General features: G+C 44.4%; 1 protein-coding gene across 1 annotated transcript in view; it reads left to right on the top strand.

Moving 5' to 3' along the window:
* LOC123023932 (LIM homeobox transcription factor 1-alpha-like) overlaps positions 1 to 17,225 on the top strand; it is a 67,197-nt gene that overhangs the window by 45,248 nt on the left and 4,724 nt on the right. Inside the window, exons 3-4 of the mRNA XM_044431070.1 lie at positions 13,560 to 13,792; positions 16,087 to 16,244. Of these exons, the coding sequence (XP_044287005.1) occupies positions 13,560 to 13,792; positions 16,087 to 16,244 (391 nt within the window). The remainder of the gene's footprint in view (positions 1 to 13,559; positions 13,793 to 16,086; positions 16,245 to 17,225) is intronic.

Below are 17,225 nucleotides of genomic sequence, written 5' to 3'. Positions count from 1 at the left end.
AGGTGAGGGGAAGAAACCTTAGGCTGCAGTTCCAAGAAGTGAGTATGCAAGGAAGCCTGTGTGCATAGAAAAAGCCTGTAGATTCATCCCAGGATAGTGAAGCAGAAAAGAATAATTAATTAAAACATGGTCAAAAGGCTAGAAGAACAAGCTTTTGGATTACACTGATTTTTAGCACCACCAGTGCATGATATATTTTGCTCTGAGGAGCTTACAATCTAAATTTTGTCAAGGGAAAGACAATGGTGGGAAGGAAAGGTGAAAATAGCTGGGGAATATCTGCACATACTATTGCATGTTCTTTGGCTTCATTTCGTTCCACACCTGGCATCCTCCAGACATGTTGGATGGCTGCCTGGGAGATGTTGGGACTTGTAGTCAGATACATCTGGAAAGCAACATTTTGGGAAAGGCTTTTGAAGGACCAAAGTGCTACTAAGCTGAAGGTTTTACATGATAGAGTGGATTTCACGAAGGGACTTGGAAAGGAAGAGACAGAGATGGGAGAAAGGTGCAGACACCAGGGTCAGCAAGGAAGAATGGATGGTAGGTGAGGGAACCGAAGAAGAAATGGTCCACTTACATATAGACAAACACAAAGCAAAGATGCTTTCTGGTTAAAAAGGAGAAGGAAAAATGCATGTTCAGCAGGCAATACCTTTATTAGGATAAAACAACATGTAATAATGGGAGCAAAACTTCAGGTTTTCCACAATTCTTCATCAAGCTGGATATTAAGCAAAGTGAATTGAGCAGGGAGACAGAAGAGGGAAAAGATGTTGAAGTTATACTATAACCTGATTATAAAGAGTGTGAGAGATCACTCACTGTTGGTGGGAATGTTAGACTCTTCTAAATATCACTATATGTCTTGCATTGTGCTGAATTCACAAAGGATGGAGGAATCCAGATTTATGTAGTATAAAACCTGCCCATTCAGTGACAGGTTTCTTGTTTTTCTTTTCATTTCTTTTTAATCTGAAGAACTGCAGTTCAGTCTGAGGTTGCTTCTACTCCAGCTCTTTTGCCTGAAATTGTCATCCTTTGTTCATGTGCTTTCCTGGAGCAATCAGACTACGATGCCATCAGCGCGCTCCATTCCAGTGTTTTCTCTGTTGTCTTCCATTCTTTTCAAAATTAATTTGTAGCTTTATTTTTTAATGAAACACAATTGCAACACCAGCCTGTACATAGGAAAAGTGTGAATGCTCCTTTTTTCCCCTGGCCTCTGTGCTTTTAATGTAGGGAAGTGCAATTTTGAGGCCCTCCTGGTATCTTGGCCTACAACTCCCATGAGCCTTCACCATTGGCTATGCTAGTGAGAATTATCTACAATAATAATTGTAGGACCAAATATCTGAAGGGCCACAAGCTGCCCATCTCTGCATTAATTAGACTTGCCCTATTTGCATGTTTGTTTCTTCCTGGTGAGTTCAGGAAGAGAATTAATCGTATCATTTCATTGCCCCTGCAATAAGCTCCCTTAATTTCTCCAATCTCCATTTAATTACTTCCCCTATTTTTACTGTTTAGTTTTCATCTTTATAACAGAATCATAGCATTATTTTACTGTTGAAGATGAAAATAATACAATTGATAAGAAATTGGTAATTACTTAATGGGAAATCAGTAGCTGCTATGTCAGTTTCTGTTTTGAGGGAACGGCTATTCACAGGGCCCTGAATCAGCACCCCGTGCTTAAACTGCATGGGGAAAAATCCTGATGATCATTACAGGGAAACTTTGCTGAATGGCACTGACTTGTGAGTAAACCGTATGGGAGGATTTGCCAGATGAGCCCAGCTTGCAACCTCTGCTTTCACTCTATGGCCAGCTCATGGCCAGGAAGCACTGCTCAAGGGCCCTGGCGGGAAACCAGCCTTTTCCCCCTGCCCGAACCTGCAAGATCTTACAGGTAGCACACAGCCTCCCCCAGTTAACATGTCTGTCAGTTCAGCACCAATAATAAACCAGTTTTCAATCCACTGGTGGCTAGCAGAGCTGCCTTCTGTTCCCATGGCAACCTAAACAATATTACCCAGGCTTAAACGGATTCGGACGATATTAAAAAAGCAGCCTCTTTAGGAATTCCTGGTGCTGAGAATTTTAATTTTGTGTAATGCGAGCTGACACTGTGTTTATGAGGCACTCGCTGCCTGTTTTCTTCAATTAGTGCAAAGAGGAGCAGATTTGTTTTCGGGGCTTAAAGGGGGAAGGCATTATTGAGTTACTGAGTGAGGAGGGGAGCCGATAGACGCAGGTCACTCTACCACTGTCATCAATCCCATAAGATGTAAATTCAGGGGAGATTTCTGGTAAATTCTGTGAGTTTTTAGACCCACAAAGCTAACTACCTCATTCTAATAAGGGAGGATAAAGCGATAAGCCTGCTGGCTTCTGGACAGGCTTCTACGGAGATCTCAGGTAACTTCACAAAAGTGGTTGGTCTCTGAAGGAGTGGGGGCACAGACAGTGGTGGAAAAATGCCAAGTTTCTCCTCCCATCCTGCTCAGCACATGTTGATCATCCTGCCATCCCAGATCTGCATGACTTGCACCAGAAGCTGAGATGAATGGAGCCAGCTGCCCTTCCTCTGGCGGTAAGGGACAGTGGTCCCATTGGACTTGTGCAACAGACTGTGGGCAAGGAGTATGTCCCATGAAGCAAGGAGCCCTTTCCACCTCCTTGCTTTCCAGGTCCTTGCTTCTTGCATTGTTGATCCCACTAGCAAATGTGTCCAGCTTTCTACAGGTTTGAACAGCCCTGCAGTGGATCCTGCAAGATTTCAAGCAAGCATGTGCAACTGTTAAAGTTGGACATGTTGTGCTTGCCCCTTCTAGGTGAAGTCAGGTCAACTGGCACCACTAGGCATGGCCCCTGCCATGGAGCATCCTGCTTCCCCTGGCTTAAAATACAGTTTGGGGTGCCAATTAGAGAAGCCTACCACCTAGTGACTGGTGATGGTACTGCAGGCTTCGACCATATGGAGGTGTTTAAATTAATTAAAATCTATTAAAGTATTTTAAAAATAACAAAGCCCTGATATGCATACTCTAGCATTGCCTTATGCAAGGCAATTTTCAAAAGACTGGGTTTCATTGTCTTGGCACTGTGGCATTGATAGACAGATATCCTTTTTTAATTATAAATTTGCTAGGAAGTTCTATACAAATTTCATGGAAGTCTGTATAAGAAAACAAAGCTTTTGTTTCTGCTTTAAAGACACTGTGTCAAGAACAGGGAATTTCAGACCATTTCTCTCTTCCAGATTGCCCTCCCAAAGCGTTCTCTCAAATATACTCACACACAGTGGGATAACACACACTGTTGGAGGTAACATTACTAATACCATCTGGGGAGAAATACCATGGGAAGTGAGAGTTTTAAGGACTTCCCTCTACTTCTGTGCTCTAAATTCACCTCTCCCAAACTGCCTTCTTATTGGTTTGATTTTTAAAATCGGTGATGGAGCTGTCTTACCCATCTTCAGGTGTAACATCTATTTTTCCTCCTCAACTCTTGTAGGGTTTTCCCCAGAGTCAAGGGTTGCAAGCAGAAATGGCCCAGGACATTTCACTAAGCCATGAGGATGTTTGTATGTTTTTTAGCTGTATTTAAACCCATATCTTGCCCAATAATGTAGAAGGTGGGAGTGGGTGCCAGTTTTAAGACTAAAAGTAGTAACTAGGTAAGAACCCCTAAACTCTTTCCTCTTTTGCCTCACATCTGTAGTTTACCGCCATTCAGTTTGCCATGTTCCTTGTCTCACCTACTGATAGGGCGACCTTGGTTACAGATTTGAACTGGGGACAGGGGAACATATGTAGTTTTGAACACATTTTTTTGCATATGGAAAATAATGGCTTAACTGAAGCAATCTGTCATATATTCTTAATTTTTTGGACTCCAGGCATGTAGCATTTCCACCTGTGAACTAGGCCAGGTCCAGCTTGCCTATTATTTCCTTCTAAGCCTGGTAACCTTCACAAAGACACTGTAAATCTCCAGCACTCACTGCTCCAAAGGAAAACTAAGACAATGTTGTAAGACCACCCAGAAAAGAGAATCAAATAAATCCAAAAGCTTACACTTTTTACCACTCAGTTTGGGAAGTCTCAATGAGCCATGACTGGTGTATGAAGTGAGCAACAAAGGTCATGCGTTAAATTGAACATTGTTACAAGAATAATTTTCAGTGTCATTTGATTGTAACTTTTTCTCGAGCTGGGAAATGCAAAACTGGATGTTAGCTGACTCGGGTGCCTATTAAGGGCAGCCTGTTATGCCAACTGGCATCCACTGGGGATGGCTTTGTGATTTCTGACTAATAAAGTCAAGTCAGGCACATTCAGCCACTGAATAAAGCTGATGAGAGAAGAGAAAAATCACAGACTCTGGTCTGTGTTCGCTGACCAAAAAGGAAAGCCAATGGTCTTTTTCTGCAATGCCTTCTAAGCTGATTCATCTCATCTCACTGCAATAGTCTATCTTAACAAGAACAACGTAGGATTTTGGCAGCAGTACCTTTAAGGTCACCACCTGATCCTCTACCCCAGACATTTGCAATCATTCCTCACAAAGTCCAGGTAAAACACCTGTATGTATACAACCTATTGAACTGTTCCAACATCCTTTACTGGAAGGAGTAGCAGATGCCAAGTCCCCAGGAAGGACATGGATATCTGACTTAAACACAGAAATATATAACTGACGCTGTTCCTGGAAGCCAGCACCAGTTTGGAGGCACTTCTCTGCCACTGTAACAGCCTGCGCAATTATGAACCATGACAACATGTTTTTGGACAGCTGGCCCTGGAAAAAGCCAGTTCATCCTTCCCATTCTACAACTATCAGTCATCAGAGTGGAACTGAATCCTTACCCAATCCTCTAAATTCTCCTCTGCAAATGTTGATGGGAAATATCCAACTATTGGAGAGACCACACCAGCATTTGACAACCAGAAACTCTGTAGCAGCAAAGAGCTACTCTGAGAGCTGTCATGCAATAAGATATGACAGGATCTGACATGCAGTAGCAGTTAGTATCTGAGAAGCCACAGTCAGCATTTTCCAGCCCTTCCAATAGTATTTGGTAAATACATTTCTGCAAATCTGAGGGCAAGGAGGGAAGAGTGACAGGGTAGAGTCCTTGAGTTCTCATGAAAGTCAGTGGAGTGGGATACACCTTCTTTCTCTCCCTCTGCCACCAAATGAGTTAGTGTATTGGATGCAGCAGTTGATCCCGGTTGTTATTTTCTCACAATTCTCATGGCAATGGCCTCTGCTTTGTTGCATTGTTTTAGCCTCCTCTCTGAGTCAGTTTGTCTGACCTGGCTGTCTCACATCTTCACACCTCACTCTTTCTCAGCCACTATAACTCCAAGAAAGAAAATGGCCAGGCATCCTGTCCGGCCACGCCTGCAATCAGAACAGCCCCAGCCTATTCAAGCAAAAGTGCAAATCCAGGCAGGGTGGTATTAGGAAGAGATGAGCCCATGCTGGCAAATCCTCTCCATCCCGTGCTCCGCAAGAGTTTGCTAGGAGGATTAACCCACGTCTTGTTCTCAATCCTGGTTTATGAGTTTCCCCGCTGGCTGGGAGGATCCTGTGTGTTTAAACAACAGCCTAATTAATCCTCATTTTATTACTTTCTCTTGTCAAGTGGCTAAAGAGAAGCTGTCAGCCTGGTGAAGCCACCCCACTTGCATTTGTTTAGCTCCCAAATTACCTCATCAGAACCATCTGCTGCAAACGTCTTGGCCAGGGTTATTTATTTCTCTATTCAAACGCCTCTCTGTGCCAAGGGGCTGAAGATGTTAAAAGAAGTTTTGGGGTCATGGATCCAGGGTTCATTTGTTTTGTATTATTATTCAACCCATCACTGGATTGGCAAGTGATGCTACAGGTGGAATATGACTCCAAACAATGTGGAGAGACAAGCCCAAGACAATTCAGGTGGATCTTGCTAAAATGGAAGGATTTTTTTGCTGATGAAATGTCATAAGGAAAAGGTGACTTTTCAGTTGATGGAGATGGGGGATTGAGCAATGAACAATGGGAGAATGCAGGGTTTATTTGCATGGACATCCAAGAAAAGGCTTGAAATCCCATCACTCTGAGTTTTTCCCAGAATTATACCCCATTTATTTTTATTTTTACAAAGCTAAGGATTTTGTAAGATGACAACATTTACCAAATCAATTGGTTAGAACAATTGCTTGTGTACAGTTCTATCAACACAAAAGATTGATTTATTCTGACAGCATTTTTGCTTTAAACAATTATTCATATAAATGTGACTATCCTGGAAGACTGTCCAAAAGCTTCATTTGGTGCAAAATCCAGGATCTTCCTATATAGGAGGAAGGACTCCACTGGTGGAAACTCTTCTGCCAAATTTTGGAGGATCCTCTCCTTCCTCATAGCTCACCCCTTTCAGCAAGCTCCTGACTCTGTGTAGCATTTTCAGGGGATGGGGAGTTGCTATGGAAAAGAGTAGCTAGGGAAAGTGGAAGTGAATAGTTGATCCAGCATAAATCTGCATCTTACACACTAAATATCAATTAAAGGGGGACTTAGTCTTCTGTTCTAGAAAATGTGCCATCTTCCAAAATTACGTCTGCTGCAACACACATGTATCTCATCAACAATCAAAGAAACAATGCTTGATTTTAATATAAAACTCATGTGCAAATTTATTCAGTCATTTAACCATTTCAGGCTGCAGTCCTAAGCTCACTTTACCTGGGAGTATGCCCTGTTGAAAGTAATTACATAATATGTTTTATTTTAATTTCTGTATCACCCAATAGCCAAAGCTCCTTGGGTGGTTTACAACAATAATGGGAAGTAAACAGGACTTCTTTCTGAGCAAACACATAATACTTTGCACAATAATCACCCAAACTCATCCAACTGTGTAACTAACAATGCAATCTAGTATGTCTCTCCTTAGAAGTAAGCCGCATTAAGTTCAAAATATTTACTTCCCTACGTGTATTATGTGTTTGCAGCCTAAGTCTTTTTTTAAAAAGTCTGACAGCCATAATTTTTCTACTTGAAATAAACCAAGACTAGAGCAAGGTTTGTGTGGGACCATAAACACATTCCTTCCATGTGTTTCTTCTGGTTGCCATTTGTGGCACACCATGATCTGGATAGGAGAAATAGATTAGGAAAGTAGAGGTGGATGGATGATTTTGACTCACAGGAGAAGACTGAATTAAACAGTGGGGTGAAGGGAAGGGGGATGACTCCTTCTAAGGTCCACAAGTCAAAGCATAAATCATTCCTTGACACAGGCTGCAGAAGAAAAAGAATCTCCCATGTTGCTATACATCCATAAATTCAGTCCCACGTGGCATATTCACAGGCCTTGCACAGAAAACGATATCCCCTTGTTGTGTTTAGCACTGCCTTCCCTGTCAAAAGTCCAGAGAAGCATACTTGCATTTCCCACACCACCCTGCATCTTTTCCTCACAACAATCTGTGAAGCAGCTCAGGTGGAGAGAAAATGACTAGAGAGCTTCGTCTCTGCATAAGGATTTGAACCTGGGTTTCCCCAGTCCTAGTCTAATATTCTAACTCAGTCTTTCCCAGCCAGGTGCCCTACAGACATGTTGGACCACAACTCTCCAAATCCCATGCCAGCATCCCAAAGGCTGGGAAGTATGGCTGGAGGGTACCTGGTTAGGAGGGCTGCTCACTCCACGAGAACACACACCAGTCGGGATTGGATGCTCACCAGGAAAAGTAGCCACATTGGCTTCTTTCCTCTACCCCTGCACATGCTGCAACTGAACCCAATTACCCCATAGTTGCTCATGTGATCCAAAACCAATTAGGTGCTCAGTAGAGGGGGGACTTTGAAACCAGCCCAGAACCCTCCCAGCCCAGTCATGGCTTCTGGTGTGATTTATAGCCACCCCTGCCATGTATCTGAACAGGTTCAGATGACATGGGGGATTAAGCAAATTGTACAGTGCACACAGGAGAAGAGAAGGTACTGTGAGTTTCTTCTTCTGCAGATCATCTGAATCTGGTCAGTGGCTTTCCCACACCAAGTTGCTGCCACCACTGCCATCTGCTTCCCACCATCCCCTGCCCATGATGTGGAACGGCACTGGAGAAACTGCTTTTATTGGGCTTGATTTTGTAGCATGTGTCTCTTGCATGCTAAGCTGATTTTTTTTAACATGAGCTGCTTTGACTTTGAAGAAGGAAAACTGGCTGGGATGATACATAGTTAAATCGATTTAAAAATGCATTTTATCTCTGTACCGGAAAATGCAGCACCTGCTCAGTCTTTGCACTATCCAGTCACTCTTATCTGTCTTTGCTTCTCTTTTTTTTTAGCCAGTCACCAACATACAGTGGATGATCTATTTTCATAGCTTGTGACTGCTAACCTTCTTTAGCAATCGGTGGGGTGGGGGATTGTGCACTTGCTCCCCACCAAAGAAAAGACTCTTCAAAGCATATCAAGGAAACAAATTCCCTTGGTTGAAGCTGTGATAGTTTTGTGCTGGCAATGGTTGTTTAACCATTCCAGCTTTTCTCCCACCTCTCTCTGCTGCATCCCATTCAGAAGTGCTACTCCTGTGCTTGTGTGAGCAGGAAAAAAAAAGTCCTACAACTCTGCATTCCCCAGCGAGCCATGCTGACTGGACACCGTGGAAAGCTACATGACCTTTTTCTTTCTAAAAACACATGGGATTGTATGCTCAATTGTCTGGCAGGAAATCTTGCTTTGCTTGTTCAATATATACAGACTGGGTTAAGGTGCTTCAAGAAAGAAGAGGAGCAGGAGCACAGACAGAACAGAAATGGTAATTTGCATGAACAAGTGGGACAAAATGTTGCAGCATGAAGTGCTTCTGTTCAGGGTCACCTGCAAAATGTTGCCTGCAAATTCCAGTACCCACCATTCTATTCCATCCTTCCTCCCTGAACCTCAAGGATTTCTCTACATGAGGTATCTAATGTGTGGCTATACTGAAACTTCTTCCTTTATTTTATTTTATTTTATTTTATTTTATTTTATTTTATTTTTTGCAGGAGGAAAAATGTGTCCTTTATACTGATTTTTTCTGGGATTTGTCTTTCTATAGTTTTGTTTGCCACAGCTGCCTAACAGTCCCTGCTATACAAACAGGATTCATACCCCGAAGCTCAGCAGAGCAGAAGAGGGAGCTGATCAGGCACCCTCACCTCCTGCTCCAGAGCAAAGGGAAGGGTGTCTGATCCAGGCTCAGCCAAAAGCAGGGAAATCAGCAGGGCAGCACTATGGAAAGCAACAGGGCTGCTCAGCTGGTTCCCCCACTGCCTTCCAGTCTGTGACCCAGAAAAAAGCCCTTCGTGGGCATAAGCAGGCTGGGGGTGGCTTGATTCACCCATTCACTGCTCTTCCTCAATCCCACTTGCAAGAGAGGCATCCCCAGTCTGACTTCACCTGAGCATGTCTCTTGGAATCAGCAGCACTGAGGGGAGGGAGGCACTCATCCCCCTTTTCTCACTCTGCTTGCTAGAGAAGTGTTCCAAATTAGAACCCCTGGAGTGGATGCCAGTTTGGGGTCACCTGCCTGGCAAGTAGAGATGGGAATGGCAGGCAGCAGGGGAATCAGTGGAGCAGCACTGCCCACATCCAGGCAGTGTCACCCAGCTGATTCTCCCCCACCCTCTTGCAGACAGGAGGGCCTTCTCCTGGGCAGCTGGTGAATCACCTGCTTCTGCCCTTAAGAAGATTTTTTAGGGCAGGAGGTCGGTGGAATGGGAACATCTCTGACTGCCCAACAAAATGGTAGCCATTAATGGTGCTCTTTCCAGGTGTCTCTGTGGTTCTGGCCTTTGTACCACAATGAGTTTTCTGGGTTCAGATGACACAATGAGCCATCACGGTATGAAGAAACTATAGAACAGATCATTGTTGCTGTTCAAGGTTTCTAACTAGCACACTTACCACACTGAATTACCACAATGAGGTTCAGATGACACAGTAGGCCAACTGTGGCAAAAAAAAAAAAAAAATTCACCATGGTTTGTCATGTCATGCAAGCCCACTCTGGTATGTTCCATATTTGAATTTTAATAGCTGGCTTTCCTTGTTCTTAAAAAAAAGCTGGAAAATGACTGGAAAACACAGGAGAGGCACTGAAAGATGACAGTGCCAGGAAAAGGACCCACAAACTTTTGAGTGAAGGATTATGATCACATGATCAATGTCTTATGCAGCAAAGCCCATAGTCACCATTCCAAGTGCTCTGTCACAGTTGTCACTGGGCTACATGGGTGTTTGTTTGCTTGTGTAGTTTTACTTCTGCAGATCTTGGGGCTTTCATGAACTTAGTGATTCCTCCTAATGTTTGGATGGGGTTATGCCAGTGGGCAGGTATTTCAGTCTAAAGTATCTGGAGGTTGGGAAAAGGAGGGGTTAAGTTTTCTTTTAGGATAGAGAGTGTTAAGCCCTTGCCACACAACCCACCCAATTTGGTAGTAATGAAACACAACAAAGGTGACTTGAGCATAAGAAGAGCCCTTCTGGATCAGACCCAGGGTCCATCTAGTCTAGCACTGTTTTCAAACAGCAGCCAACCAGCTGCCCAAAGGAAGCCCACAAGGGGGAAATGAGTGCAGGAGCACCCTTCTGCCCATGTTCCCCAGAAACTGGTTCCTGGAGGTGGCAAATAGCCATTAGAACTAGTAGCCATGGATATCTTCAGCGACCTGTCAGGTGAGAGACCTCCATTCCAGCTCTCCCCCTACTAATTCTCTGTTTTAAATTCATGTAGAGCCACCTGTCCTGATCTTTAGCCTTCACATGCCTTCATCCTATCATCCAGGCTTTCTCAAAAGGAAGTCCTGATAAGTTTGGTGGAACTTCCTTCCAAGTAACCATCACTCTGTTATAGTTTGCAGCTCTTTCTTACCTTTCTCCAACACTCTCTGACACATCCTTTGCTTCCAAAACCTCCAACATTCCTCCTCTAGTGCTCACAGCTGGCCCTCCCATGTGGGTTAGGAAAGGTGAAGAAGCCATCATGTCATCACCTCTAACAGGGTAGGACACTTATTTTAATTCACAGAGGAGGAATCACACTCTTGCAAGGAGTTCTCTGCTTTGAACTTGCCTTATCGTCTTGATCCTAATTGCCATTTAGGATTTGTTGTGGAAGGCAAGCGAGAGGAAGATTTGTAATGTTTAGGAAACTCAAAAGAGAATCTTGTTGTTAGCCACTTAGATTAAACTGATTAGGGCAGAAGACAACAAGAAGCAGTTAATTCTCATGTTTAGAGTGTATAAATTAGGCTAGCCTTTGCCCGTGCCTGGCTGTGGAATGCCAAAAATTATAGTCCAACCCATTTGGAAGGCACTGGCTTGGGAGAGGGCCAAATTAGGTACTGAGAATAAAACTAGGCCTTCCCCCAAGTTTATAGTTATGTATGAATGGAGCCACATGCTACTTCAGTCAGATGCAAGTTTCTTAAGCTTTGTTTGCTGGTAGAACCAGCCTTTCCAATAGGGAGAGTGACAGGACAGCAGGAGGTGACAGATGTTGTGAAAGGCATGTGGGATGGTGGTTGGTGAGGTGTTGAGGGGGCAGAGCTATGTGTCCTATACAGTCCTCCAGTGCAGTGGAGGACACTTTTGTCAGCAGTGGAAAAATTCAGCTGCCAGTCTGGAGGGGCACAATCTCAGCCTTTGTTCATCTTAGGCAGGGGAATGTCTTGGGCTGGTCCAGTCACTGAGATAAAAAGTAGGGCTGCAGTTTACATTAATACAGAAAAGAAGCAGGATGGAGGGTGGTCAATCCATTTCTTCCTTGTTAATGCCCTCCTGCAAGTGTGTGCGTGTGCACACATGCATGCTCTGGTGCATTTCCTTCAGTCAGATAGAGTAGCCATGCATCCTACTTTACCAAGAACAGTCACCCATTTGAAGGGGTTTCTGGGTTAAAGAGAAAGAACCTTAGAAAGAGAGAGCAAGGAAGAACTTGAAGTTGTTCATCCATAGTGAACAGAATGAGCAGGCAGACAGGACATCTACCACTCATGGCCTTTCCCAGAATACAATGCATTTTATTTCTATTTCCCTAAGAGTGATTATTTCTAAATTTGTGTGTGTGTGTGTGTAAATTAGCACACACATATTTTATGCAAGTCCATGCACCCTTTTTAAATTTTATTCTTGGCAATGCATTTCTTCTTTTTCTGATGTCCCCTGTATTTGCCTTAAGAAGAACATGTGGACTAGAAACATCACATTTTCCTTGTAACAGAGTTTATTATTATTACTATTCCCATTGTGGAACTCAAGGTGGCTACATGCCCAGGTGTTCTTCCCTCTTGTGAGTTCTATCCTCACAAGAACAAAGCAAGGAGTGACAGAAAATGCTAAAAGTTGTTGGGAGACCAGTTACAGAAAGGAAGAACAAAGTGGTGGATTTTTAGCAGATGTTTAGCGAAGCTGCCTGAGTAGGAAACTGTCTGGGAAACAATATATTGTAGAAGCAGCTCTGAACTTCACAGAGGGGACATGGAAGATTGGTGTACTAGGTCAGGCAAATGCAGGCACGCAGCTTGCTCTTCTTTCTTCTTTTTGGCACATATAGGCATAGTCCTGTTTCCTGCTTAAGAAGATAAGGTGATGTCCCCAACTATTTTAGGTCAATGGCTACCTCTGGAATCTTGGGAGAATCTAGTTGGTGCTGTCACAAAATGACTGTCAAGGGATCACCTTGCCCATTGCTTAAACTGGCTGCCACATTGAGCACAACAAAATGCTCATTTTCCAGAAGGCAAACTGGTGAGAGTAAAATAAAAGCAACTTGCCAAAAAACATCCAAAAAAGCAGAGGTAGGCTATGAGTGCCAAAACACAAACCTGTTCTGTTGAACCCAAATAAAGATGGTGCAGAAGAGCAACATACTGCATGGCAGCATGTTTGCCTCCCCATCATCATCATTATATTTGAAGAAATAAAAAATAAGAGTGGCAGAGAGCATGGTGGAGCCAGCAGAGATGTTCCCAGGCATATTAGTCCTCACAGGCACCCTATTAGAGACACGGAGATAAAATCTGACAGAACTGAACTAAGCCTTGAAATCAAAACTGCAAGTCCCTTGGCCATGTAGAAGGAATGGATGCCCCCAGCTTTGCCTTTGTTTCACTAGCAATTGGCCAGGCTGGATTGGTGCTGGAGGTTTGTTTATAAAGTTTTTCTATCCTGCCCTTTACAGTGTCTCAGGTTTTGTTTCCCTGTCATTTGGCAATCTTTAGTTGAGACTCATAATTTGCTAATGTGTCTTTTTCTAGGTATGTCTCTGTTACCTGAAGTGAGTAAGACTCCCTCTTAAGCAATGGAAAAGGGCAGCACTTTAAAAATTGGGGGAAAAGAGTTCTAACTTTGAAGTTGCTGAAGTGCCACATGTGACTAACATCAGTTCGCACACACCAAGTCTAATAAAAATTGTGTGTGGGCTGGTGCCTCAGAGAGATTTTTCTGGTCTCTTCCTACTCTTACTGCTTCACCCTGACATTCTCTCTCTCCCTCTCCCTCAGGCTCTTCCAGACCAAATGCAGTGGTTGTCTCAAAGCAGTGGCTCCTTCAGAGTTCATCATGCGGGTGCTGGAGAACGTTTACCATGTCCACTGCTTCTCCTGCTGCGAGTGCGAGCGGCGGCTGCAGCGTGGGGATGAGTTTGTGCTGAAGGAAGGGCAGTTGCTGTGCCGCAGCGACTATGAGAAGGAGCGGGAAATGCTGAGCGCTATCAGCCCTGCTCCTACTGAGTCAGGTGAGAGAGCAAGGGCAGCAGAGACATGTTCTGTTGGGAGTGAGCAGAATGTTCCTGAGTGCATGCAGAGTGCCCCATCTGATGCCACTCAACCCAGATTCATAGACAGAGTCTCCCTGCCTGGTTCTGTATTTCCCATCATGAAAGCTTCAGGCTGCAAAGAACAATTTCATAGCAGAAAGCCCCACTGGACACTATAGGATATTATTATCAGTAAACCAAATGTGCTATTTATTTATTCAAGCTTTAGTTCACTGTCTAAGATATTAATCCTGTATGTTTAGGATTGCTCTGCATGAGTGCCTATTGTACCTACATGCATCTACCTTTGGTCACCTTGGTTAACACTAGGGTGGGCAAAGCAGCTTGTTTTTATAGGAGAGAAAATACTGACAGGGACACCTTATCATCCTGTAGGGCTGCAAAAGTTAGAAATGTTGCATGGGCCAAAATCCCCTCTTCTGCACGGGCATCAGAGCACAAAAGCAGGGGCACAGAAACCATTTCAGGCTAAGGCCTACTCTATCTCAGAGTTGCTCTGAGAAGGCATGGTCAAGTGGTGGGTGAGGCTGAAGGCCAAAGGGGTGTGGCCTAGCCAGCCAGTTTGGGTCAATACTCTTATTGTCAGTAAGAAAGCTTCAAGGGAATATTTAACCTTTCGGGATGGCAGGGTGGAGGGTAGTGCACAAAAGGGTGGGGAATGACAAAACCATTGCTGGCTGGGGGAGAAGAGGGTATCTCCTTCATGAAACCTCAGAATGCCAGACTAGGATTCCTGGTGGACCAGATCTGGATCCTGAGCCTGAAATATGGAATGTCATCTTCAGGACATCAAGGCCAGGCTGGGCATCAGGGCTAATATGAGCAAGCACATGCAGAAAGTGCACTGCCGAAACCAAGATGCTGGGCCAGAGTGTATCAGGTGCAAGAAGCACCTGGTGACATCAGAGCAGAGCTGTCTCCACTGAAGGATGAGCTGGGATGGGAGGGGCTGTCAGAGACACCCTACATCAGGGTGCCTGCAACAATAAGTCCTGATCTGAGCATCCAAACAACTAATCCAAATCAAACAGCCTGAACTATGCATGTTAAAGCATTTTAATACAGCCGTTCTCAGTCTGGTGGCAGCCAGATATTTTGTATTATAGCACCCTTCACTCCTGACTTGTAATACTAGTTAGGGCTAATGAGAGTTGTGGTTCAAAACTTTTGCAGGGTGCCAGGTTGTGGCAAACTGCTTTGGAATCACACTCCACTGCTAAACCTATCTCCAAACTGTTGGATGAGAGGGGAATTCTGTTCATTCTTTCAACTGGTTCTTGAAAAGGTTGTGTGAATGGTGAATAGTTGTTTGGCTTGCTATCTTTTTTCCTGGCCATGGCTTTGTACCCTTGATGCAGGGCTCTTTTAGCCTGAGAGCCTAATTCCTTGGTGGAAAGGCACTTGGCAGGAAGGGCTGAAGCCAAAAGTGGCAGGGCCAAAATGCCAGCCTATTTTAGCTTGAAGCTCTTAGTTCCGGTGACTAAGCCTTAGAAGAGGCTTTTAGGATGGGAGACAATGGCAAAATCCAGGAGAAGTGGAGTGGACCTTTAGGGAAGCTGCAGGAGGGCCAGATTTGGCTCCCCAGACCTGAGGTTCTGCATCCCTGAATTAATAAAAGCATGACAGAAGAAATAGTGCCAGCTTACGCTTTGGGGGAATTTTTGGGAAAGAGGCTTTCAGTGGGACTTCTGTTCCCATTGCCCATTTGCTTACTCCCCCTTTTCTGGGCCCAATCAGTACAAGAGGCCAGAACAGAAGCACAAGGTAAGCAAAGGGGTCTGCTTCATCTCCTGACTGTCATCAGTGCTTGTCTCCCTCCGTTGTAGTGAGCTGAGGGAGAACCAGGGCAAGGAAGTCTGGAGGATGAGGCCCTGGCCCCTTGTGAGGATGTCATCTATGTGGTCCCAACAAAGCCAACCTCTGATGCTGGCAAAGCCCTTCCCACTCTCCTTGCATTTCATACTCTTTCCAGGGGAAAAACAAAGTCACTTTAAATTCCTTGTGTAAGACTACAGATTAAGATGCAGTTCCAGGTCTGGCAAAAATTAATATTTGCCTATAACTAAGGGGATTCCTAAGAACTTCTAGCCACATGTATCTGACAAGATGTGTGGATTGGGGCATCCATCTTGGAAGCCTGCATAGATTTCTGAAAGCTGGGTTGGAGGGCAATGTCTGCGCACTCTGTCTCTCCTGGAGCACAATCATCACTTGGGTAGAGGAATCCTAACTCATGTGGCTTTCTTTCATAGTGAAGAGTGAGGATGAGGATGGGAGCCATCCCCATGGCAAGGGTGGTGAGGAAGGCAAAGACCACAAGCGCTCCAAGCGCCCACGCACCATCCTCACCACACAGCAGCGACGAGCATTCAAGGCCTCCTTTGAAGTCTCCTCCAAGCCCTGTCGGAAGGTTGAGTGTCACCTACTTCTATATTTCTTCCCAGAAATAAGTGCCCATCTTGTCCTGAGAGCAAGGAAGGCCTCCGGTTTCCTTGTGTTCACCATCAATCTGACCTGAACTCATAGGCTGAGGAAGTCAATGTATTTTCAGGCGCTGAAGTGGAATGGGTGGAGATGTTGGTTGCTTTTTCCAAGAGTCAATGTCTACAGAGCAAGAATTTGTAGTGGTGACAGAAATGGGAAGCGTAGTGGATGAAAGAAGCCGTGCCAGCTGCTGCTTGTCCAGACTTCCAACTCTTCCCCATATGATCATTCCTCCACTTTACTGACCACACTTTACTGTCACAGAATGTGCCTTGCCTTCATTCTGTTTATATTGTGTTTAAGCACAGCGGACTTGCAGTGCACTGCTTAAGTACAACACAGTTCTCTCTTCCCTTGGACTAGGAGAAACACTGTTGCAGGCTTGTGTTAAGGGCACCACCAGAGAAAACTACAGAACCTTCCTAATAAAGTGATTACCTTACCAAGAGCTATGTAGAGCAGTAGTGGAGAATAGGTAGTCCTCCAGGACTGAAATTCCCACTATCCCTCACCATTGCCTGTTGGCTGGAATTTATAACAGCTGCAGTCTACCAGCATCTGGAGGGCCATATGTTCCCCATCCCTGATGTAGAGCCATACTCAAGGTTCAACCATGATGCTTCAAGTAGGCTTATTCCAACACAAGGAACTAGCCCAATCTGGGCCTTCAAGGTTACAAGATAATTTTTCCTGACTCCCAACCCACTCACCACCCAATATCTCTTTCTCATATTTCTGTGTTCCTTTCCTCACCCTTTTCTCAATTCAGTCACCCTCATCCCTGCAAAGGGAGCATCAAGGAAGGATCTGGTTAACCCTACAGTAGTACCAGGGTTGAAGAAGCAGCACAGAACGTGAACTCATACAAACACATAGCAAAAAGAGATTTTCATTTATTGGATGGATG

Source organism: Varanus komodoensis, unplaced genomic scaffold (assembly GCF_004798865.1).
Source record: "Varanus komodoensis strain SLA01 unplaced genomic scaffold, ASM479886v1 scaffold22, whole genome shotgun sequence".
Lineage (NCBI taxonomy): Eukaryota > Metazoa > Chordata > Lepidosauria > Squamata > Varanidae > Varanus > Varanus komodoensis.
Note: the sequence above shows the minus strand (reverse complement) of the source record. Positions and strands in the feature narration are given on the sequence as shown.